The 23,815-nt window shown below is 39.1% G+C and overlaps 1 protein-coding gene across 1 annotated transcript; it reads left to right on the forward strand.

The window, feature by feature from the left end:
* The first annotated feature begins 7,225 nt into the window (after positions 1–7,225).
* On the forward strand, positions 7,226–21,235 carry PRDM14 (PR/SET domain 14). Its single transcript, XM_051973605.1, has 7 exons — positions 7,226–8,003; positions 9,990–10,043; positions 10,187–10,344; positions 12,850–13,120; positions 16,030–16,232; positions 18,529–18,630; positions 20,997–21,235. Exons 1-7 carry the CDS (start codon positions 7,226–7,228, stop codon positions 21,225–21,227), a joined length of 1,797 nt encoding a protein of 598 aa, XP_051829565.1. The 3' UTR covers positions 21,228–21,235.
* Positions 21,236–23,815: the final 2,580 nt, after the last annotated feature.

Below are 23,815 nucleotides of genomic sequence, written 5' to 3' on the forward strand. Positions count from 1 at the left end.
TTATACTTATCTAGTGTATCCAACAGAAAGAGGTTCTTGTAATTTTGAGAAGGTACCTGGGAAACTTAAAAGATTCTACTAGAAAAACAAAATTTTTAAAAATATAATTTCAGAAGCCAAACTACAGATTTAAAGCTTAGAAATCAATGTTTCAAGTTCATCTTTCTTAACCCATTTTACTGACACAAAAATTGGAGTACAAAGATGTGGAGTGACTTTCTCAGATTCACACAAAGTCTTATGCCACTTCTTCCTCCCTCGTCTATTACCTACAGTATCATACTGTCTCTAGTTCAAGGCCTTTTGAGAAAAATCCTGACATGTCAATCTAAAAACAGATTGAAAAATACTTTGTTTCATATAATTTAAATGTGTTTTAGGTGCTTTGTCTTGTAAATAACAATTCCATAATTGCATATATTATAAATAAATTAAATGAGAAACAGATACATTTCAGGAAATATTCTTGTCCTATAATGTAGGCTTTTAGCCATGAGCTTTGTATGGCCTCTAGGATTTTTAAATGAAAATTTAAGGAAAAAGTTCTATTACATTACAATTCCATTTATTCTGATCAGTTATATTTGCAAATAGGTAAACCAAATATGATAGAAAGCACAGTGAGCTTTAAAAAATTATTTCTTAATATCAGTAAAATCTTATTTTTTTGCAAACACAAAAATCTTTTTTTAAAAATCCTATTCAACCCACAAAAATTCAATATTTCTTTGTTGCAGAAACAAGTCTATCCCAGAAAAATCCAGATCTGGTCTCTTTGAGATTTTAAGAGGGGAGGGGAGGAGAGACCACTGGCAACTTTATTCATAGCATTTTTGTTTCTGTGGCTAGACAACACTTTTCATCTTAACCTTCCATCTTTTTGTTTCTGAAGCCCCTTTGAGCTTAGTCTTAAGCGTCTACAGTTAGAAGGGAAAGGAACCTGAATTCAGTTCTAAGTGCTATTTAAAATAGCACAGTCTCTGAGGTGGCCCGGGAGTCATTCCCCTTCCCCACCTCCAACCTCCATAACCCCCAGCAGAGGCAAGTTAATAGTCCCCTTCCCTTCCCTTATGCATCCTTCTCTCAGTTGGGCTCCTGGGGGCCTGGGATGCAGCAAAAATGGGGGGATGGGTATCTGAGGAAAGTGCTAGGAGAGGAGTAGAAAGGGGTCCCAGCTTCCCCTTACCTGATCTTAGAAGTAAAATTTTCAACTTTGAAACCTGGAACAAAGAGATCTTTAGGATCTATCTTGAAGGTAATGTCAATGTTGGAAAATCACAATTGAAGGTGAATGAAGGATTATGGAGGGTTTTTTTTTTGGGGGGGTGAAAGAGGGTTGGTTTGGGGTTACTGTGTTTCCCTATCATATTGAGCAAGTTGCTACCAGGAAAGTAGACTTGAGGAAAGGAGGATAGCAAGAGATCTTTTTGGAGTGGGAGCTACCCCAATTCCCTTTGGGATCCAGATTGATGTTAGCCAAAAAAAGAAAAAAAACAAACAAACCAGGAATGCTGGTTTATGGGGAGGCTGGCACCTCTTCCTCTTCCTTTGAGTTGTATGTTAAGGATAGTCAGAGTAGTTTCCTTTCCCCAGCTTTGCTGATATATCTAAAAGTGGTTTAAAAAAAAAAAAAAAAACACCACTCTAAGACAGGAGCATGTATTACCTTGTTCAGAGACCTAGTGTTGTGAGAGTCTTGGAAAATCCTGCTGAGGATTTGATATGTATCAAAGAGATAGGATCTCAGCTCCCCAGGATGGAGCTCTCTTCTCCACCTCCTTTACCTAGCCCTAGGAGCCAGGATAGTCCATAGTTGAATTATTCCTTAACCCTGAGCCCTTCGAGGTATTTAAGTGGGTGCTGAATGATAATACAGCTCTTGATTGTCACATCCTCTGTCTCCGGGGAAACCCTCTGCTCGGCTCAGATCACATCTGAAGTTTGGTGTTCAGTTCTGCATGTCACACTTTCAAAAGGACATTGATAAACCAGAGCAACTTCAGAAAAGGAAGAATAGGATGATGAGAGAGTATTTGAAATCATAGTTTTAAGTGGAATAGTTGAAAAAACGGGAGAGTTTTAACCTTGAGGAGAAACAATTTTTGGGAAAGACATAATTGTTCTTTTCAAATATTCGAAGGACTCATTAATTGGTCTTCCATAAGAATTATTAAACCACCTATATTCCCTACTTATGTATACTTTTTATGTGTGTTAGGTATCTGCGCTTCTTTCCATGGGCGATATGTGTATCTAAGAGTATGCCCCCAATATCAGGGGAATCTGTTCTATTGATACATTTTAAATGAAGTTATTTCATCAAATGCCTTTATTTTGATCTAATTGTTATTAATAAATTAATAAAAATCAGCTTGAGTGGGAAAAACCCAAATATTAAAAGGACAACATAAGGGAAAATGAAGCTTGTATGGTTTGTCCCTAGAAGATCAGTGAGAGTTGCAAGGTAGGTAATTCCAATTCATTAGAAGAAAAGACTTTTTCGTTAATGTTGCTCAAAAATGGAATGAACAGCCTCAGGAAGTAATGAATTCTTCACAACAAACTATTTATCAGAGAGAGTATAGACTTGCAGATGCTCTTATGTTTGGGATATTTTGATAACTATATTTCAGTATATAAATATATATTTTGCAAGCCGATTTACTTGGGGAGGGGAGCACTTAAATTGCATAAAATTCTCATACAGTGGAAGGTTGATCCGTGGGCTGCCCTAGACTGCCCGAGGGTTGATGACACTGAAAAAGTTAAGAACTTCTGCTCTGGAAGGTTTTCCTGCTTTTGGGTATGGGTTGGACTAGATGACATTGCAAGATCCTTCCAACTATATGATTCTAAGATCACATTCCATGATATGATAAGCCCAAGACTTGGGATATTCTGGACAGCCCTGAAGCCCTATGGGTAGCCGGTTGGAGACAGGATATCCCTCCAAATGGAAGTCCAGCCTCCAGGACACAGTTATGCTAGTGCCGTATAATGAATCATGCCCCGAGAGACCACGGAAGCGCTGTCCTGGGCACTCCATATAAAATATGCAACCAGGTGGTAAATTGGTTCACGGAGCCTCGGGGTGAACAATAACAAAGGATCTTTAGCGCGAGCCTGGAAGATAGAGCCTTACCCAAGACTTGAGGAAGCTCTAGATTCAAATCCCTCCTCAGACACTAGCTAAACGACTCTGGGTAAGTCACTTAATTGCTCTGAGCCTTAGTTTTCCAGTTTGCGAAATAGAGATAATGGTATCCTCTCCTCCCGGGCTTGGAGGCTTAAATAGGTTAATTGCTACACAAATGTGAGCTATTCTTATTCGTTTCTCCTTTTTTAAGGAAATCTTGGGTAACCAAACTCGCATAACTATTCCCGCAGCTTTTTCTGAATCAAAGTACTGTGAATCGCCCATCGATCACCGCTAATCGGTTATAGAATGAAAATAAATGAAAATAAGTCAAACTTTGGCTGCTTTATAATCGGTCCCTCCCCCTCCTTACTCCTTTTTTTTTCTTTTCCTCTCTTCTTTTCCTTTGTCACCTCTTTTCCCTTCTCTTATCATTTCCTCTAATTCATTCCTTTCTTCCTTCTCCTTTCTCTCATCCTTTCTTCCTTCTCTCCTTTCCTCTTTCTTTCCCTTCCTTTTCTCCTTCCTCGTTTCCCGTTCCCCTTCCCTTCTATCTGTATTTCTTTGCTGGACCTCCCGCCAGGAACAATTCGACCCCCTGCCTCCTGCTTTTCCATTCAGGATAGTCCCATCTACCTCTGGCTCCCAGCCGGCGGTGGGGGAATCCACACTTGCTTTTTAGGGGTTAGTGGTGATCTTAGGCTTCAGAATGGGGCTCTGATGGTGAATTAAGCACTACAGATAGCCGGAGCCGTCCCGTTTCGTTGAATGCCGAGGGTTTGTGGGGTTTGTCTTTTGAGGTTTTTCCTTGGGTAAATGAACTCAAAGCTGGGCTTTTCTGCCGTTTGTCACAAAGAGAAAAAGGGAAAAGAAAGCTCCTAAAGGAAAACTGCCGGAATTGTGAAGAAGTCGACAATCGAGTTTGGGGGGGAGGGGAGAAGTCCTTTACTCATTAAAAGATAACATATTCTTAGTGAAACAATAATAATAATAAGTCCTTATTTCTCCTAACGGCTAAGGTATTCCCGGGATCGCTGATGCTGACCAGACCAGTGACTCCTGAGAGCCACTTTGGGCTTATGATTTGGTTTTCAGCATAGACAACGAGGTTTTGGGGTTGGTGAGGTCACGAGGGCAGAGTGACTTTATTTTCTCTATAAATTTTTAGGAAAGAGAGAGAAAGAGGCCGGGAAAGGAAAAAGGAGGGCTTGAGAAGAGATATTAGAGAGACATACAGATAATCATAGTATATCCCAAATCTTCGATTTGATTAGCCTTGATTACTATTGAATTCTTGGAGCATAAGAATGTTCTGTAAGCATAATCTGATCTTTATTTGTTGTATCTAGATGTCCACTTTCATCTCTTTATTATCAGTGTACTTAGAGATATCTGACGAGACAAATAAAAAATGCATACACCACTGTGCAGTCTGGTAAAACAGGCTCTCGGGCCAGATCCTCCTCGCCTCGGGTGTGCAGGTAGTTGGTAGCAATATAGCAATAATATGTTAAGTGAGCTATTCCCTAGTGGTCCAGAAGATGAGTAGAGCTCTGGCCAATAGCTATTGCTGGGGGTGGGGAGAAGATGGGTTTCTGGACTTGCGTGGATAACAGTCCAATTCCCCACCCCCACCCCTTCATCCCTTTCCTTCCATCCTTTTCATCACCCCACTCCCAATTCTGCCGGTCTTTTTCACACCATCTGCTTTGGTTTGTCCTCCAAACCGGACCTGCTAAAGTTAAGCAAACAACGGGTGTCTGAGAATAGCAAAAGTAGCTTCGAAAACGGTTTCTCCAAACGGATATAACCCTCCATAAGAGGAACCATGTCGAGAACATCGAGAATTGATGCTTCAGACTGAAATCCACAAGTTTGGTTTTTTTTGTTTGTTTGTTTTGTTTTGTTTTTAGTGAGTAGAAGAGGGTTAACCCAGGGCAGAACTGGAGCCTAGAGCAGCTCTTGGTCCAGAGTGAGCCCTTCCCAAAGAAGAGCTGGACCCACGAGGAATGAGACAATATTTAGAACTGTGTGAAAGATGCTGTTTTGTGGATGTGTGGCTTGTGTGTGTGTGTGTGTGTGTATGTGTTCCTGTTTATTTGGAATCTAGATTGAGCCTGGGGAAATTGTGATCCTTGCAACTCAGGAGAAAAACAGCCTGTTTACCTATCTTCCAAAAGAGGTGAATGAAACAATTTTGAGGGGAGGAGGGGAGGACGCGAGCATTTCAGAAATTTGTTTTGCTCGATTAAACATATTTGTCAATAGTTTTTTTTTGTTTGTTTGTTTATTTTTTGCTTTCCAAGGAGGAGAAGAGGTGATAGGGCGAGAAGAGGAAATCTTCCGGGGTGGGGGGGGTGGAGTGGTTTGTGCAATTGTTATGTGTTATGTACAGGTACACTGCACAATTTATTAAACGCTTCTAGTGCCTTGTATATGTCAGGTGTTTGCAATAAATGTCGAGATGCAGTATTTCCTGGATTTTATGTAAGGTTTTTAATGCTTTCTCACTAAACATGCATGTTCTTTGCTGCAAGTGTAATTCTAAATTAAATAAGAAGTAACATATTTTTAGGTCCAGGAGTTGTGAAGTGATAACTGGAATAGAATTATCTCGGAGCCTTTGGTGAAGAAGTTGGAAACAGATCAGGGGGAGGAAACATGCCCTCATTGCTGCGCACCTCTTCCCCTGACCTCATGTTCTTTAACTCCAGAGTCACGACCCTGCTTGGTTTTCTTTACTGGATCCATTGATCTTGTCCATTAGATCAGATCCACTGCATTGAAAAAGGGTCTTCATGCCTCAGGCTTCCTTAACTTGTTTGGTGTTCATTAAAAAGCCATTTTTTTTAGTGCAAGTTGACTGGATTTTGTGCAGTTGAGAGCAAGGAAGAAGTAGGCAAATTAGTGTCGTGAAAAGGGGAATACAGTTCCTTTGCCCTTACTGGTTCATTCTTTTCCTTCCACTCTCTCGCCCCTTTCCACTGCCGTTGCCTAGCATAGGTCCTGAAACTTTCCACCCTGCACACACCTTGCCCTCAGTAAGAGGGAGTTTCCTGGGCACCTCTGGAATGGGGCATAAAATGGAGATAAAGAAAGGGCGAGGAATAAGCATTTTACTAACCATTATGTGCCAGACTTTGTGCTAAGCGCTTTACAAACTATATCATTTGATGCTGGGAAAGGTCAGAGCTCTTCGAATAAAGTTTCCAGAGGTGCTCGTGAAATAATGGGGTTAGAGAGAACTGTCGATATATTTGTCTCTACCAGTTAACTCTACTTCACCAGCTCCCGCTTCCTCCCGGGAGAAGGTGAGGCCTGGAATCCCGCTGTGGGCACTTTAACAGGTGTCAGTGGAGCAAACTTCGGAATTACCGCCTTCCCCATCTTCCCTTCCCCTCTCTCCCCCCAATTGCTAAAAAGACTCGGGACACTTTGCAGTCTGAGTATTTTCCCCTAACTTGTCGCCGGCACGCCCCTTGACCTTCTATTTCTTTTCGCCCCGGACCCTAAGTAGTTTCCTTTGTTCTAGAGCCGTCGGGCTAGTGCCTGCTGCTGCCCTCGGGGCTTCAGGTGCCCCAGGTCCCGTTAGCCCTAGCCCCTAAGCTCAGTTCAAAGATTCCCCGCCCCCAGCTCCCAGGTTCTGCCCCAGGACTGACCTTTGCACGGGTTTCGAGTGCGTGGGGTAGAGAGGCGCAGAAAAGGAGGAGGGAATCTGATATTGACCTGTGGGGAACTGGAGGGGTAGTGTCGGTGTTTAGGGTGGGAGGTCCGAAAGAAAGCCCCAATCAGAAGGGCCCTGAATTTGACTGCTTTGGTTTTATTAACCTGGTTGTAAACGAGATCCAAAGTTCTCCCTGCCGTCTCAGGTAGGAAAAGAGATGTTAAGAAACTAGGTGTGTCTCTTGTTCTGCTCTACCTTCTATAGAGATTTACTTCGCTAGACTGGGAAAGGGATGCTCTCTGCATCATCCTCCATTGACTGATTTTCCTCTATATATTCTCCCGCAGATTTTCTAGGAATTTTCGGTCCCCAAGGACGCAGACTGAACCCTCTCCACTCCCAAATCTCCCACCTTTGCCCTGAGCATGGCCCTATCTCTGACTGGAGAGCTGGGGCCCCCGGAAAAGGTGTACTCAGAGGAAAGTCTTCGGAGCAACCCTACCCACGTGGCTGGCTACTACACTCCTCTCCTGCCCCCCAGCCTATATGGGGATAGCTTGGCAAATTCGCCTCCGGGTAGCTCTCCCCTGAGCAGTTCCACGGAGTTTTTCCATCAACTCAAGACTTTGGGAGGACCAGTGATAAACTCCCCTGCGCTGCCCCACTTCGGCTTCAATGGGATGCCCACTTTCCTGAACCACGGTGCTACCCTGCCGAGAGAGCCTTTTTATAACTTGCCTCCAGGATCCTTGCCCTTCTTTGGCAGTATGTCCCCAGAGGAAGGCCATCCGCCTTTCCCCAAGGAGGGTCTCCTCCCGGTGGATTGCAGTGGTGTTGGCAGCAACAGCAGCAGCAGCAGCAGCAACAACAAAGATTGTCAGAATAGCAGCCACAGCCTCAGCCTCATCCTTCCGCTGGCGGAGACCTCGGCCGCCTGGCCGACCAAGCTCTCGTCACCCAAGATCTCTCCCCCGTGGCTTCCCGGCCCCGTGTCCAACCGGTTCTTTTCCTATTCTCCCCGAAAGAGGCGCTATGTAGATATAGTCCCTAGCTCCCAGAGCGCAGAGCCCGAAGCTCCGCGGCAGTACCAGTTCACCGAGGAGGAGTTGCGCCTAGTCTTATATGGGGCTATCCGCTCCCAGCAGCAGCCCACTAAATTGCACTGCGCTATCTCCGGACTCCGGGTACCAGAGGACAGCTCAGGTAAGAGAGGAGAGGACCAAAAGGATTTGAGAGTTGGGCTGAATTGGCCGGGAAGAATCAGTGGAAGTTGGAATCCCTAAAGGGATGGGAGGCATCCAGGGGGTGCTGGGGAAATTTTATCTTTTGCACTTAAAGAGATGGAGAGGAAGTGAAAAGGGTCGGCGAGGAAGTAATAATTACATGATCGATCTAGGTAATCTGGAGGTTTTGGTCTGTCAGTTACTCAACCAGCATTTATTAAGCGCTTTATTCTGCAGTAAGCCTCTTTGGGCACTTAAAAAGTCCAAAACCTCGGTCCTTATCCTTTAGAGGAGTTCATTTTATTGGGGAAAATCACTTGCTCTAATTACTTTGTCCATACTAGATTTTAAAAAATTAAAAGCAAAGAACTGCTTAAATTGATCACAATTTCTGAGGGAAGGCACTAGACGTGATGTCTGGGTAGAAGCACTGGGGGAAAAAAATCTTTCTGCAGAAAAGTGGGATTTGAACTGGGAAGGCCGGAAAGAGAGCATTTTTCTAGGCGAGACGAACCGCCGCCTGCCGATGAAAAGGCCGGCTTTTTCATTAATGAAAAATTTGGGATAAGGGAGCTCGCGGTTCAAAAGAACTGCTAAAAAAAAAAAAAAAAAAAGTCAGTGTCATCGAATGACAATGTATGTGGATGAATCAAATGGAACACTCCTGGAAAAATAGGAAAGGGCAAAGTTATTTAAATGCCAAACAGCGTAGTTTGAATTTGAACCGGGAAGAATTATGGATTAAGATCTGTATGCTGATGAGAAAATGCATCTGCTTAGTTTGGGTAGAGGTGGAGAATAAATGCATCAAATTCGAAACCTGGCTCGTATCCACCTCCGGGATCAAATATAAAATTTTATCTGGCGTTCATAAATTGATGCTCTCTCCATGTGACATTGCCAATCTTCACACACGGTTCGGCATTCTCTGTCTTTACCTCTATGTCTCCGGGTCTCCCGGCATGTTTTCTGATATCAGTGACACTGGCATCCTTGCTCTTCCTTTAAGACCACTCATCTTTCGACTTTACATCGATTGTTCTTCATGCCCAGAATAGTGTCCCGGATCTCTAGGTTTTGTCTTCCCGGGCTCTCTTCAAGCGCTAACTAAAATTTCGCTTTCCACAGGAAGCCGATGCCACTTAATTCCAGTGCCTTAAAAAACAAAACAAAACAGACAAACAAACAAACAAAAAAACTATTTCTCAATCTTTTGCCTCTCTTTGTTATCCCTAGATCTGACTTAGCACGGTCCTTGGCACATTGTAGGTCTTCAATCAATAGGCACTGCATTTTTCCAAATCTCTGCTGACTAACTGAATCATAGTTATTCTTTTGTTTTTGTTACATTCTGTTTAATTAAATAACAACTTAAAAAGAGAAGGCATGGGCACACGGATCACAGGAGAAGAATATCTCTCATTTAGGTACTGATTTGACCTCACCTAGCCCCTCTGGTATGTAGGTTTTGGAGTCTGCACAAGTTTTGGTGATGTATTTTTGTGAGTGTATGCTGGTAAGTGGATTGTGTTTGTGCAAAAGCTAATTGAATTTATTGTTACTGAAAATTATTCTGTGGCAATGGATTCTTCTATCATTTGGCCAGTGTGCACATCCATAGATTGAGCTCCCTGGATTTTGTGAAGCGCTTTTAAGTTAGTACTCACATGGGTACTGGGTTGCAGTCATATAGAGAAAACATTCCTACTTAGATCTTCCAACACTCAAAGGGGAAAATTAAAGCATTTCTGTGTCTTGGAGGAATGTTTGGGTGAAAGATAATTGACTTAGTTTGTTACTTAATGTATCTTATGCATTTAAAAACATTCTGAGCCTTTACCAGACTGCCAAAGGGAAGGTTTACCACAAAATAGAAGCCCTGACCTGAACTATTGGTCTCAGAGCCTAGTCTCCTTCCTCTTAACCTAACTCTCAGATCTTTTATGAAAGCATGCATGTTTTGCAGGGTCAGAATCAGTGATTCAATCTCTGGATAAAGACTCCCTGAAGTTACCTGAAGGTAAGTAGAACTCTGGGGCTTTGACAAACTTTCCCTGAAAGCTGGGGCACTTCCAACTTTTCCTACTCCCTCCCCCCTTTGGCCATCAAAGTTTTATTTTCCTCCTTTCAACTTTTTCTCCTCACCTTGGGTTTTTCATTCAGGTCTATGTGTACTGAAGACCATGTGTGGTGATGTCCCTCAGTTTGGTGTATTCTGCAGCAACCTTGTTCCCAAGGGGGTTAGATTCGGGCCCTTTCTAGGTAAAGTGGTCAATGCAAGTGAAATCAAGACCTACGGTGACAATTCCCTGATGTGGGAGGTAAATCAATCATCTCCTTTGATTGTGGCTATCCAGGGGAAGGGGTGGGGTTGGGTTGTTGGGGGGGAGGGAAGGTCTTGGGCTGGGGGCCATGAGGGGAAAATTCAGGGAGGGGATCTTCTAGAGACCCAGTGGGAGAGCCTTCTGGAGAGATTTACATATGCACATACATAATAATCTGTCTGGACTGTCCCTTTTATGAAACTTTGTTCTGGGAAGGACCCATGCCCATTCCTATTAGTGTATATGGGAAAACACTCTTAGCTAAGAATTGGCAGATAATTATGAATATGAAATAATAATTAGCAAATAATAATGAACCTCATTTATATAGTTTTGAAAGTATGCAGAGAAGGAAAAAATCAATAATTTATGGATCTCCTAATCCAAAAATTCATAATGATAATAAATAGTATTTAAATCATGCTTTAAGGTTTACAAGGCACTTTTAAAACTGTATCCCATTTTATCTTCACGAGCACCCCTGATGAAAGTAGGTTGCTATTATTCACATTTTTCAGATGATGAAATTCTGGCTGACCGAGGCTAAATGACTTGTTCATTGATCACAGAGCTATTAAGTGTCTGAGGCAATATTTGAATTGAAGTCTTTCTGATTCAAGATCCAGTTCTATGCTATCTAGCTGTATAGTTTTTGTTAATAGATATAGAAGTAGGATTGGAGAATTTAATTCACTGGCTAAGTCACATCACTAAAAAGTTGACCAATAGGTAATAAGATTTTGGTGGAGAAGGGTTTCAGCTCCCCAGGAAGATTATAATGTCTAAAAGCATATCATATACATATGTGGTTGTTTTGTTATATCATGTTAAATATATTTTATTTTAATCACATATAAAAATCTATAATTTTATATATCCCCATCTTATGGACTATCTTCTTGAAAAATAAGGAAGATCTATGTAAAGGCATATTTTTCTATTAGATAAGTACATTATTGTCTATGCATTAAGGATTTAAATAGATACATATCTTAAGAATCATCTCTTTATGCCCTCCTCTTTTTTTTTCCCCAAGCCTTTATCTCCCCATCTTATTAAGGCTGGAAGTACAGTGGTTATTCATAGACCTGATTCCACTGCTGATTGGCATGGGAAGTTTGAACTTACTGTATTGGACCTGGATCCATTTACCCTTCCTTAGACATCCTGCTAGCCCTCTGACCCTAAGACACTTAGGTAGAGTGTAGAACTCGTGCAGATACCCAATTGGCTTTAGTCTTTTTGGCTCTTGAGATATCTACTACTAACCTCAATTTCCCCCAATAATGGGATTATAAACTTGCATCACCTCTTTAACATTTTATACTTTCCTCCAGAGAGACAGTCTAAATTAATGAATGAAATTGCAGTCAGGAAAACCTGAATTCAAGTCTTGATATTTATTTTGTCATCCTGGACAAGTCACTTAACCTTACAATTTCTTTAAAAATACAAGATGTTGCAGAGGGGGTGCTGACTTGCATCAATAGAGGGAATTTACTTACTGGCAATAATGCCAGTGAACTTAAAACAAACAACAAAAAAAGAACTTGCTCCCCAACTTATCAGTCTTCTAAAGTCCAGCTGCAATGACAGAAGGTGATCCTGGGTTTTTAAAGGCCATTGGTGTGGAGAGTTCAGAGGGCAAATTCTGATAGGTCCTACCAAGCTCAAAAGCATCAGTCAACATTTAAGCATCCTCCTGTGTACACAAGTAGGCATTGTGCTAAGCACAAGGGTTGCAAAAAAAAAAAAAAAAAAATGTCTGCCCTCAATGAACTCACAATTTAATGGATCACAGTCTGGTAGATGAGAAATTTTAGAGCTAGAACAGAATTCCTTTTGTTTTTAATTAAAATAACTTATTAAAGAGATAAAGTGATGATTTGATTCTACTAAGATCTTTTATGCATATGTGTGGGAAGCACAGTGTGGCACAATAGAAAGAATACTGAACTTGGGGGAGGGAGGGAGGTGTCTCTGGATCTGAAGTTGCATCTAGTATCTTCCACTTATTAACTTTTTCTAAAGTTTAGTTTCTTCATCAGTACAATTAAGCTTCTTACAGAACTTCCATGAATTGTGTTTCTAGAAAGAGCTAGATTCTGGGGAATATTTGGAGTCATCACTATGGATAGATTCTTAGTATATTAAGCTCTTGGAGGACAAGGAGTATTTTTGACTTCTTATGTGCTTCTAGAACTTAGTACAATGTCTAACGCACACTAAAATTTTAATAAATGCTTGTTGACTGACTCTTATCACCTAGCACAGTGCCTTAAGGTTTACTTTGAATGGGAAAATCTGTATTTAAATGTCACTGTACTAATGGGGCTGGGAAAGAGAAGGATCATAGGATTTTAGGGATAATCTGGAAGATTTAATCCAAAGCCCTCATTTGGAAATAATCATACAAACAGGTTGGGAATATTACTTTTCCCCAGCGAGTTCTCATTCATTTCTTCTTCCCTGCTTCTTCACTGCCTCCCTTGTCTGGTTTAGATCTTTGAAGATGGCCATTTGAGTCACTTCATAGATGGAAAAGGAGCCAGTGGGAACTGGATGTCTTTAGTCAACTGTGCCCGTTTTCCAGAGGAACAGAACCTATCAGCAGTCCAGTGTCAAGGCCAAATATTTTATGAAAGTTGCAAAGAAATCCTCCCCAATCAGGAGTTGCTGGTGTGGTATGGAGACTGTTACCAACAGTTCCTGGGTATCCCAGTGAATTTGAAAGTTGTGGACAAAGGGAAACAACAACTTGAGCCCCCAGAAGGTAAGTTCCCTCCCTCCTAACTTCATTTATTGTCCTACAGATTGCCATTTTCCTTATAAAGCAGTTAGGAGCACATGATTTGGAAACACAATGGACCTCAGTCTAGCCTCTGAGTTCTTAACTTAATCTTCTTTTGTGTCATGAACCCCTTTGGCAGTCTGATGCCACTGAATGGCAGAAAGTAAGACCTATTGAAGAGTTTTTCTAGCCTTCATTTAAATAAGCATAAACATCCTGTGGAGAGGAAGGTGTATTGCTAGTTAATGGCTTTCCTCTTTCACCTAAAGCTTTCCTTTACAGCCTCCCCCAATAAGCTATACATGCAGAGGTAAAGAAGGTGGGAACTGAGACCAGTGTTTCTGGTTCTGTTTAGGAGAATGAAGATGAGATACACTTAATAGGCCTGGGTTGAGTGACTAGATGGAGTTCCTTCCTAATCTTTGCAAATAGAGCATTTGGGAGGGAGGAGCACCTACGGAGGTTAGGAAAAGAGCTGGCCAGATAAGAGGATGTAAAATTCCAGAGACATGATTCAGTAGCGGCCCCATCAATTTTTAATCTTAAAACAATCAGGTTTTATGAGGCATATATTATATGTCAGGCACTATGCTTATAAATATAAAGAACGAAACAATTCTTACCAGCAGGAAGCTTACATTCTACAAAGAGAGGCAAAAAGAATTTATATGGCAATTTTTTAACAACAAAAATTTAAACAAAAAGGTTTTTTCAGCATTTAAAAAAATTTTTTTGAGTTCCAAATAATTTTCCTTCCTCCCAACCACCTCCCATGGTGACCCATACATCAAGTATACGTGTGAAATCATGCCAAACTTATTTCCAATTAGCCCACATAACAATTTTTCAATGAGCTCCAAGTTTCATTTGTACAATTACTGAATATTAATGTCATTGGTATATTTTTCTTTTGTCTATTTGCACACTGTTCAATAAGTATCCTTTTTCTTTGTTGACCTTAAATTTTATTGTAGTTTGGCAGTTCAGTCTGAAAAGATTGCTTGACCCCTCCCTGTCAGGTTGCCTTTCCCATTGCCCCAGGGAGCAGGAAGGCTTTTTCTTCATCAGTGAAAATTCCAGCTCTGAGCAAAATGCTCCCAGCAGGAACCCAAGGAATAGTGCCACCTCATTGAAAGTGATAGACTCTCACTCTGATGAAAAAAAGCTAATCATAAATTTTGTGAGTCTCTTCTCTTGTCATTTGTCAAGTAGCTTGGTTATTTCCTTAGCCACCTGTTAAATATGCCAGGGTTCTGTTGTCAATTCATAATGAACTTCCCTTAAGCTCTAGAGAAGGCTTTCAATTGAGATTCCTGAATATCCCAGATGCATGCATGGGTTTTTCCCCCCCACCTCCACTCCTATTCCTTTGCCCTTTCTTTCTGTATTTTATTCTGAACTTACAAAATAAAACAAGCATTTCCATAACATGGTAAAAAAGCAAAAAGAAAAAAAGATTGTACATGAAACTGCACATCTATTATTTACAACTTAGTATTGCTTTTAAATATATAATAAAGTTATCACAGAACTTTCAAGAACATGGGAACATAATCCCTTACTTTCTGTTAGCTAGCTGGAAGGTCCCAGGGACTGATTTGTTTAAAACCTAAAAATTAAAATAAGAATATCCTTTAGAACTCTACCAGTTTAAGAATGATGCCCTATTAGGTGTCCTTGTTCTTGATCCTTTGATTGCTACCACTTACTCTCTGAGACTTTGGATTGCTCCTCCTCTATGAAAATGAGGCCTCTGGTTCTGACCTGCTTTTGTGTAGTTGAGTTGGCAGTAAAATAAGGTTGACTAAATAGGAGTAAAATATAACTTGGAGAAACAAATAAATAACCAAATGATCCTAGATTGCCACAGGAAACAACTTTTCCAGGTAGATGGCCAAAGCTTGGGAACTAGAGTTTTAATAACTGCTTTTTTTTTTTTTAAATAGGATTTTTAAAATAGGAGGAAGTATATAGTGTAGTGACTGATCCTGAAATAAGGAAAACTCGAGTTCAAATCCTGCCCTTGACACATATGGGCTAATAAGCATGAGATATCTTTTATGATTATAATACAGTAGTTCTCAAACTTTTCAGTCTTTGGACCCCTGTACTCTCTTAAATAATTGAGGACAGCAAAGAGCTTTTGTTTATGTGGGCTGTGTCTAACAATATTTACTGCTTTAGAAATAAAAATATCAGGACAGCTAGATATGGTGCAGTGGATAGAGGACTGGCCCTTTAGTCAGAAGAATCTAAGTTAAAATACTGTCTTAGATATGTAATACTAGCTGTGTGACCCTGGGCAAGTCACTTAACCCTGTGTTTACCTCAGTTTCTCAGCTATAGAATAATATGGAGAAGAAAAGGGCAAACCACTCTAACATCTTTGCCAAGGAAACACTAAAGAGTCAGAAAGAACTGAACAACTCACATACATTGGGAGAGATCTTCACTGAGTGTTCTTTATACATGTGAAAAAAAATCACAGGTCCAGTTTCTTAAAAAGAAAAGAAAAACTTTCTACAATGCCTGAAGTATATAATGAGTATAATTATTATAGCTAGTAAGTTGTAGCCCCTACCTGAAACCTTTCCTTTCCCTAGGCAATGGATTACAATTCTAGTGTTCTTTCTGAGATATTAGGAAGGACTACTGGTGGGTTGGCTGTTGGGATATCTTGCAAGCTTAGTTAGTTGAAGCAAGAGTATTATAAAAGTGACTAATTAGGAAGCTTTCCTTAATGTATTTGAGAATCATCAGGTGGTATGAAGCTTAACGCCTTTTAGAACTTTTATGACAAATGTCCTTAGTCTTATGACAGCTAAGAAAAGAAAGAGTAGAAACCTCTTCTGCTTCTGATCTCTTTGGGCTTTTTTGTTTTTATTGGACAGAGTCTGGAGAAAGTCACAAATGTGAAAGGTGTGGCAAAGTGTTTGCCTACAAATATTACAGAGATAAGCATCTCAAGTACACCAGATGTGTGGACCAAGGGGACCGTAAATTTCCCTGTAACCTATGCAGTAGATCCTTTGAGAAGAGGGACCGGCTCCGGATCCACATCCTACATGTCCATGAGAAGCACAGACCTCATAAGGTAAGAGAGATGGCCTACTGTTGGCAGCTGGGGTACCTCTTCTCCATTAAAATTCCTTCCCTAGCCACTTTTCTCCCTTTGCTATTGCATTCTTTCTTTATATTATTTCCCCTATTCATCCTTATCTTGCTCCTTCCCATCATTCTGTCCTCTTTAAACTTTAGGTCTCCATTATTCTTCTGAGGCTTAGTTAACAGATCTGGTTTGGAAACCATTTTGGAAGAGAGGACTTAGAAATCATGGAAAGAACTTTAAAGATGAAGACCCTTATTTTTTACAGATGTGGAAAATAATAAATGACTTGGCCAGAGATTTACAAGGCAAATAAGTGATTAAACTGGATTTAGAAATCCCATTCCTAATTGATGCTCTTCTTTCCTAGGAAAGGAGAGTATAATTTAGGGCAAAGGGAGCAGCTTCTGAAGTTGCTGAAGTAAGGACTTTGGAAGGAGAAAGGAATCAGTCAATCCACAAACATTTGTTAAATTCTGACTGAATCAGACCCACCCTAAGTGCTGAGATTACAAAAAAAGGCAAAAGGTATCCCTGCCCCCAAGGAGGTTAGAGTCCTACTTTGGCTCCTCTAGGACCTCTTTCTCTTTCATGACCCTTCAATTAGAGTGTTTGAGGACTTCTGGAAGAACCAGCATCTCTGGTGTGAGGGCTTGCCAAACCTTTTTCAGGGCTGTTTATCTATCTTTGGTGTTCATCTGTCACCCAACTTTAGCAGCTAGCCTAAACCAGATTGAGGTTTACAGGCCTCAAACGTATCAGTGCTTAAGGGGGATGCTTAGCATGTGAAGACTTTCCCTGTTGGAATAGGTGGATAAGAACCATTTGTTCCAACAGCCAGGAAAGGGGCTGACTTGAGTGCTGTGGAATGCTTAGAACTTAGTCAGCATAAAAGATAACAAGGTCATTTACTACATTTGGAACCTTCGATGGTTTTCTTGTCACTAGACTCTGGAAGAGAGAGTGAAGCTGATGATTTTATGCAACACTGCCTCGTTAAATCCAAGTCATGTGCAAGTCAAGACATTACCTACTACATAATAGATCCTTTTCGAAAGTGAAGGACTAACATTAATTGGGCTTAAACATTGATGAGATTAGTCCTTGAAGGTCCTTAAACTCAGGGAAAGCATTAAACTGCTGAAGTGAAAGAATCAGATTTTAATCACAAATTATTTAAAAACTCCAGAACTAGGAGATTTTAGAAAAACCATCTGGATCCCCTAATTTTACAGATCAGGAAACTGAGGTGCACTTCCTTTATAAAACCTTTCCCACTCCCCGCTCCTCCTTCCAGCCGAAAGTTTTCTCTTTTCTAATTTCTCATTACACTTGGATCCTATTTCTTTTGCGTTCTGGCTTACAAATTATTTGTGCACATGCCTGAAATCCACCTGCTCTCATTAGGTTGTGTGCTCCATGAGAGAAGAGATCAGGGTATCTTTTGCTAGCTTCTATCAGGGTACTTGAATCATAACCAAGATTAGAGGCATTGCCAAGGTTAGAAACTCAGGTTTTCATTGCTATTTTCTGTTACAGTATATACTGTCATGTAACATGTAGTGGAGAGAGGAAAAGGAAGAAAAATTAAAGGAAAGGAGGGGTACAGTATTTTACCTAAAGTGTCCAGTTTTGTATTAAACTGCATTAAGATAGCTAACTCTTGAGTAAGAGACAGATGAAAATGATAATTCTTTCACTCCCCGCAGAAATCTAATTTTTCCTTTATCACCAGTGTCTGTCACATAGTAGATGCTTAATAAATGGATATTAATTGATTGATTTAAGGGTTCTACAAGATGAATGGGCTAAGAAAATTTGTGGTCAGTGGAGGAAGTATCAAAGTCAATAATGAGATTCCAAATCTAAGTAATCACCTAGCTTGATATAGCTTTTATTATTTTCCCTTGAAAAACCTTGTGAATCACAAGTAGTGACAGCAGGTGCAATTCAGAACTCATTAATCTGTTCTCAATTAGATGATCGTTCTTAAACTACAATGAATTTATGCTAAGGCTATAAATCCAACTTTTGTATTGATCCCAACATTGGGCACGGAGTCTAGAGAAGGTTAAGAATGTGAAAGGTTTGTAGCTATGGGTTGGACTACAAATATTCTGGAGACAAGCACTGAAATGGAGGTCATAATTCTCAGCTTTATCTCTTTAACAAGCAGCTTTCTTCACACATGGAGCTTATTTTGAAATGTACTTTTTTGGGATTGGCAATGTATGTCAATGGCATGTGTATATAGTTAACTAATTATGACCCTCTTTGTCCACAGTGTTCTATGTGTGGAAAGAGCTTCTCGCAGTCCTCTAGTCTCAATAAGCACATGAGGGTCCACTCTGGGGAGAGGCCTTACAAGTGTGTCTACTGTAACAAGGTAAATGGAAACTTCTCACACTCTCTTGTATTACCTAAACTTCCCAGCTGGTGAAAATGGCTATTATCCAAGAGATCGAAAGAGTCCCCTAAATACTAATTTGAAAGTTTTATTACTAAAGTCATTAATTCTTCTCATCCTTTTTCAAGTTTTGTTTATTCATATATTTAAATTCAAAGTCTTGTTTATTCATATATTTTTTAAATGTCTGAAAAAATATGAAATCAGCAAAAATACTGATGTGGCAAGTTGCTATATTTAAATTGGGTTTTCAGAAGTTAAATGTTGATCTAGGGCATTTAGGATATAGTCTGATGGGAATAATGGAGTTCACCAAACCAAACAAAAGGAATAGAAACAGGCATTTATGACATTTATGAGGAGTTAAGAGATTTGCAAATAACACTATTGCCATAATGAACCCTCTAAAGGAAGTCACAGTGTTTTAATAGAGTGTCTTTAATGGCATTGTTGATATCTATAGCTCTGGGATCATGGACAAATAAGTTTACCTTACTGAATTTCTTTAAGAGGGGGATGATTATATCTGGCTGTCTTGATGCAAAAGTTTCCTATAAATGTCAGTTGAAGAAAATTTTATCAACTCCATTTCATAAATGAAGGAGACATAGCTTAACCTAGATCAGTGAAGTGACTTGTCTGTAGTCACTCAACTAGTGTTAGAGCTGGGAAATGAATGCAAATCCTTTGAAGGCAAGACCAAAGGTTTTTTTTTCTACTTTGCTCATTGGAAAAGGGAGAGGAACCAAGTCTATACATTTAAGAAGTATAAGGAACTTTCTTTTTATCAATGTTGGTCAATTCCTTCTCAATTTAAAGTCCTTTAAAAAATAATCATTCATTCATTTATTAATATTTATTTTTAAATTTTGAATTCTAAGTTCTCACTCTCCCTCTTGCCCTTCCCCAACCTATTGAAAAGACAAGCATAATGATACCCATTTTACACTTGAAATCATGCAAAACAAAACATTTCCATGTTGGCCATGTTGTCTTCCAAAAAAAGAAAACAAAGAAAATGAGTTCAACAATTCTCTCTGGAGGTGAATAGCCTTTTTTCATCATGAGTCCTTTGTAATTGTCTTGGATCATTGTTTTATTCAGAGCAGCAAAGTCTTCCACATTTAATCATAGTTACAATATTGCTATTTTTGTGTACAATGTTATCTTAGTTCTGTTTACTTCACTTTGCAGGCGTTCACTATCAGCATATTTTTTTAATAGCTTTTTGTTTTCATCATTCTCCCTTGCAAAACCTTGTGCTCCAAATTTTTCTTCTCCTCTAGACAGCAAATAATCCAATATATTCAATGTATAGTCTTTTAAAAATATTTCACTTTTTCCCAATTATGTGTAAAAAAAATTTTTTTTTAAAATTTTTGAGCTCCAAATTCTCTTTCCCCTCCCTCATTGAGAAGCAATTTGATATGTGGTACATGTGCAGTCATGTAAAACATCTCCATGTTAATATGTTATAAAAGAAAATAGACTCCCCTCTCACCCTCCCCCCCCCCAAAAAAAAAAAACCCAAGAAAAATAAAGAAAAAGTGTGCTTTGATCTACATTCATAGCCCATCAGTTCTTTCTCTAGAGATGGAGAGGATTTATTGTTATAAGTCCTTCAGAATTCAACATACAGTCAGTCTTAAAGAATTAACCTGGAACACTGAGAGGTTCAAAGAATTGAATAGGTTCTCTCATATATATATACTTTATATGTATATGTGTGTGTGTGTGTGTGTGTGTATAATGTATGTATTATATGGGGGGAAAGGAAAGAAACATATAAAGTGATCTACTAGGTACCTGGCACTGTGCTAAGACTATCTCATTTGATCCTCATAACAACCCTGGGACAATAGATAGTTATTATCTCCATTTTGCAGCTGATTCAACTGAGACAGACAATTAAGTTAAAATGATTTACCCAATGTCAAACAGATAATAAGTACTTATCGGAGGTGATATTTAAACTCAGATCTTCCTGAGATTTCAGGCTCAGCAATTTTAGCCACAGTACTAATATTCATTAATTCATTAATAAAAGTAATATTTCATTTCGAAATTCATAGGATGCCTTTCACTTATTCAGTAATGATAATAGTAATAAGAATGCTTCACTTTTATGTTGTGTTTTAAGGTTTACAAAGTGTTAATGTTTTCCATGTATTGTCTCACTTGATACACATCTAACCCTGTTTTCTTACCCATTTGTGGCCACACAGTGGAAATGTTTAAGTCTTCTTGGCAAACAAGATCTCTTAAGACCCAACCTCAGTGTGACATTTGCCACTACCATCAGAAATTTAATTTGTCCAATTTTCCTCTCTTTCCTGGCACTTTAGGCCTTCACCGCTTCCAGCATTCTCCGAACTCATATCCGGCAGCATTCTGGAGAGAAACCCTTCAAATGTAAATACTGTGGCAAAGCTTTTGCTTCCCATGCTGCCCATGACAGCCACGTCCGGCGCTCTCATAACAAGGAAGGAGGGGGCTGCTCTTGTGGAATCTGTGGGAAAACTTTTATGGAGCAGGAGAAATTCCACTGCCATATGAAGTTCCATGGTGTCCTTTAACTCCTGGAGAAGAGCACCAACCTCTTCTAACCCATGAACTGAGTTTTTCTTTCATATCTTTTCCCACATTTTCTTCCATGTGTGGTGTGTAATGCAGGTCTAGAAATGCAGTGGATGGTGGGCTGCTTGTTTTTAGCATGGACCCTACATGCCTTATTTGCTTAGCAGAGGCATTGGGAACTATTTATATTGTAAATAACAAAGGCACTATAGGTGCTGAAGCATCTTTTGAAGATGTTGTTTATGTTGTAATTAGCAAATTAAAGAGGCCTTTTCTAAAAGATTTGTCTTTGTACCTAGAACTGAAATTGTTCCTGGCTGTTAGGTTTTCCTGTTCTCATTAGAAGGAACTTTAAACTTCTCAGAATCTACAAATCCACTTAGGATAGATGTAAAATACGGAATTAATAACTAGTACAACTAGTTTTGTTCCCTATCTGTCCTTCCAAAGCAAGTTTAAGGCCCCATTCTTATTTGGATTCATTTTAGTAGTCATAGGTGATTGTGCTTGGGTGGTTTTTGCAAGTGTGAGAAGGTTATTTCTAATTTATTTTGTGTTAAGAGAACCAAATCAAATCACTTTTGAAGAAAAGTTACCTGTACCACACAGGTCCCAACCATTTGAGGGAAAAAATTTGTTTATTGACATAATAAAGATTATACTTAAGCTTCTTACTAAACTATATTTTTTTCTTGGACTAGTTTTTATTATAGTTTTTTAGTGACAGAATATATGCATTGGTAATTTTTTCAACATTGATCCTTGCAAACACTTCTGTTCTAACTTTGCCTTTACTTTCCCTCCACCCACTCCCATAGATGGCAGGCAGTCTCGTACATGTTAAACATGTTAAAGTATATCTTAAATACAATATATGTGTACCTATTTATATAGTTCTCTTGTTGCACAAGAAAAATTGGATCTAGAAGGGTAAAAATAACCTGGGAAGAAAAACAAAAATGCGCAATCCACACTCTAAACTATATATTTTTAAAGAAATTCATTCCTGATGGATAGACAAATGACTATCTCCTGTAGTACATGGCTTCTCATTCATACTAGTGCAAAGAATTCTTGAGAAAATAAATTTACAGTTGAAAGAAAGCACTTTGAAAAAAAAATAATAGGAAGTCAACTCTGAGTTGTACTGGCCTTGGACAAATAACTTAGCTTTTGGGGGACCCAAACAAAATTCTTATACCATATTAAACTGAAGAAAAATTGGCAAATCTGCCTTAGTAGAGGAATGGTTTTTACTGGGTATTTGCTACCAGTAAAATTTGAGGTCTGTATCCCTCCAAAAGGAAAGCATGATTGCACAGTATCTTAAAATAAAATACCAGTTGGCTTGTTAAGTTTTCTATATTTTTATCTGTGATTTGGGTGAAGGGTATAGATGACACAGATTTCAAATTTGTAGCTGACACAAAGTTGAGAGATCGCTCTTAATTGGTCTTTGAGATTCTAAATACTTTAAAAAACATTTCTACATTTATCATGCTATACACAAAAAAGGGGGGACCAAAAAGAGGGAAATGAGAAATAAAAAAGGTGAAAATACCAAGTTGCACTATACATTGAGTACCCATAGTCCTCTCTGGAGACTGATGGCTCCATCACAACACTTTCAATTGTCCTGAACTACCTCATTTTTGAAAAGAGCCAAGTTTATCACATTTGAGTCACATAATCTTATTTTGCTTTGTATAAAAATGTTCTGGTTCTATTCACTTCACTTAGATCAATTCATGTAAGTTTCTCTGGGCCTTTCTGAAATCATTCTGCTGATCATTTCTTGTAGAACAATGTTATATTGCATTCATATACCATAAACTCATGCAGCCCATTCCCCAAACTGAAATGAGGTTCTAAAACTTAAGAAGTGAAAATGTATGGACTATATTTTATGAAGACATGCACTGAGTTAAATAATAGGTACGTATATGTACATATTGCATATGTATATATTTTAATCCATGTTTCTATAATGCTTTAAGAATTATAAAATTATTCATAAGAGCAAAATGTATTTCACTTGTGAGGATTCATAATCCTTCCTCCACCAAAATAGGCGCTGTTTTTTTTTTTTCCTGAACTTAGTTTTCTGTAGCTCAAAAGAATCATTTTGGAGGCCAGCATTTTGACTCTGAGCTCTCTGTGAGCTAGGCTTTGTACTAATAACTCATCAGATATCAATCCTCTACTCATTTTCAGAGGTTTGGAAAAACCAGAAACATGTAATTTCTCCTACTATTCTCTAACTTGATTGGATTACATCTATAATGTGTACAGTTTCTCAAGCTATCTTTCAGGAAAGAACATTCAGATATGAAGAAGAGGAATTAGTTAAAATAATAATGCCATAAAGAGATTGGTTGAAAAAACTTGGTGATACTTAACCTAAAGAATTTCTTGATTGGTGTGATTTCTTTATTCAAATATATGAACAACATTTGGTTTGTATCCTAGGAGAGCAATACATAGAAGTTGTAAGCAAAGAGATTTCAAATCATGAGGAAAATCTTTTTTTTTTTTAAATATTAAAGTTACTTATTTTCAAAAGATATGCATGGATAATTTTTAAACA

The sequence above is a fragment of the Antechinus flavipes genome, chromosome 1 (genome assembly GCF_016432865.1).
Source record: "Antechinus flavipes isolate AdamAnt ecotype Samford, QLD, Australia chromosome 1, AdamAnt_v2, whole genome shotgun sequence".
Taxonomy (NCBI): domain Eukaryota; kingdom Metazoa; phylum Chordata; class Mammalia; order Dasyuromorphia; family Dasyuridae; genus Antechinus; species Antechinus flavipes.